General features: G+C 35.1%; 1 protein-coding gene across 1 annotated transcript in view; it reads right to left on the bottom strand.

Annotated features, from left to right (window-relative positions):
* Window positions 1-302: 302 nt before the first annotated feature.
* Window positions 303-2116, bottom strand: part of LOC106760576 (protein ACCELERATED CELL DEATH 6) — an 11232-nt gene continuing 9418 nt past the window's right edge. The window contains exons 5-6 of the mRNA XM_022780259.1: window positions 1103-1644; window positions 303-1010 (exon numbers count right to left, since the gene is read on the bottom strand). Coding sequence (XP_022635980.1) covers window positions 378-1010; window positions 1103-1644 — 1175 coding nt within the window. The 3' untranslated portion in view covers window positions 303-377. The remainder of the gene's footprint in view (window positions 1011-1102; window positions 1645-2116) is intronic.

The raw sequence follows: 2116 nt of genomic DNA, 5'->3' as shown, positions 1-2116 counted from the left end.
AGATCTTTTACCATCTAAACAAATATAGTTGACCGATGCATTATTTTGTGGGTAATTTGAACTTTGTCCTCATATACTCTTTATCAGTAATTATCCGCCGACATTGCATACATAAATAATGAAATGGTATCCATTGGTAAAATTCCTGTGGTAATTAAAGGTTTTCTTATAGTGTTATAGAACTTTGAAAAAATATTTTAGAACTCAAAAGCCAAATGATTTTTCATATGAAAATGATGAGTAGTAGCATATAATTATACAAGATGCACAGCTCCAAATAAGATGACATGAAAACAAAGTTTAAGTTCCATCTCAAAGAGGATAAAAAAGAAAAGAAAGTCATAAAGTGCATAGACTTCAGGAGTGTGTATCTGAAATTACATACCTTCAATTGAATCTTTTTCAGTTAACCATGTTAGAAACTGGAAAGGATAGAAAGAAATGTATCGCATTATTAGGTTGCTTGATTCTGAGGGAAACCAAAGAAGAGTGTACAGTAACAAAAGCAGGATAATGAAGACCACACACAAAATCAGAACAGTAGTGGCCAACAAACTGAGATCGCTTATAACAAGGTGGACACCAGCCAAGAATGCCACTGATAGGGTTGCAAGAGTGATTCCTAAAAGGGGTCTTGCCACTTTAAGGGCAAAAAGAGCCAAAGTTACATCTCCCAGTTGAGCCCAAATGAGTATAATAGTGACACTAATGCCACCATACATAGATATTGTGGTGCATAAAATATATGGTTTAAACCACACTTGATTTAGCATAAGAGCCATGCCTTCTCCTGGAGTAGAACTATTAGTTCCACCAGGCAAAGTAATACCTCCAGCAAATGCTATTGTAGTTATAAGGGTGGAAACAACCATAAGAGTGTTGATTCTGTCTTTATAAAACTCTATGTTTTCGGCTTTTGGTTTCAAAGGGGAAAAAGGGACCTGAATAGAGTGTGACCCTCTTTCAGCATTTTGTACACCAGAAGATTTTAGTTGACACCATGTTAGCCGCTGCAAATACAAGTCTGTGTTACAAATTCAAAAACACGATAATAGAAAAAATCAAGTAGCCTAAGTAAACACAATACTCTATATATACTTGCCTGTACGATAGGTGGATTATCTTGTTGTTTAAATTGTTCAAAAGCATCGAGAGGTGTTTGGTTGTTGTTGTTAAGCCAATTGAGATCCACACTTGTGTTCCATGTCAAGGCTTGCACAATTTTTGGACGGTAATGTGAGGCAGCCAAATGCAAAGGAGTGTTTCCATCGTAATCCTTGCCATTTATCATATCTTTAATTACGTCATTTGCATTGTGCAAGGCATACCTTACCACATCAAACTGTCCCATTATAGCTGCAATGTGAACAATATTTCGGCCTTTGTTATCAATTATTTCTCTGGGATTGGGACAATTTTCAAGCAATTTCTTTACCACTTGAATATGTCCACATGCAGAAGCCAGATGAAGAGGATAAAAGCCATCTCTGTCTGTTTCCATATTGCAGGTATCACACTTTTGAAGCAAACACTCAACACCATTTAGGTAACCTTTGGAAGCTGCATAGTGAAGAGCATTTCTTCCTCTGTCATCCTTTACATGAATCCATTCTTTCTTTCTGTTTGCTATTTTCTCTATAATACCTGTTATATGTTAGGAATAGCCAATTACGAGTAGAATTTTGCTGAAAAATACTAAATGCGTGAATTATATTAGAGAAATAAACAAATATAGTTGAAAAATAAAAAAATATGGATAATGATTAGAACTGTCAAAGAAGCCCTATTATAGGCCCTGGCCCTAGCCCATGTGGGTTGGGGCCAAAAAAGTCCACAGGGCCAAAAATGCCTCTTATTAAAAAGCCTCCAGGGCTAAAAAGCCCCAAAGCCCTGTGGGTTAGGGCCAGTTCATGGGCTTTCTGTTTTACAAAAAAAATTAAATATCCAATAATAAATTGCATTTTTGCAGAGAAAAGGAACATTTATGTTAAGTGTTATAACTTGGAAAATACATGTAAGCATACATGTAAGCATCTTTCTTTTACTTTAATAAATATTTTTAGATAATTATTAATTAGAAAATAATAAATAGGATTTCATATTTTGCATCCCTAAA

The sequence above is a fragment of the Vigna radiata genome, chromosome 5 (genome assembly GCF_000741045.1).
Source record: "Vigna radiata var. radiata cultivar VC1973A chromosome 5, Vradiata_ver6, whole genome shotgun sequence".
NCBI lineage: Eukaryota > Viridiplantae > Streptophyta > Magnoliopsida > Fabales > Fabaceae > Vigna > Vigna radiata.
The sequence above is the reverse complement of the archived record's forward strand: the minus strand, read 5'-3'. Positions and strand labels throughout refer to the sequence as shown.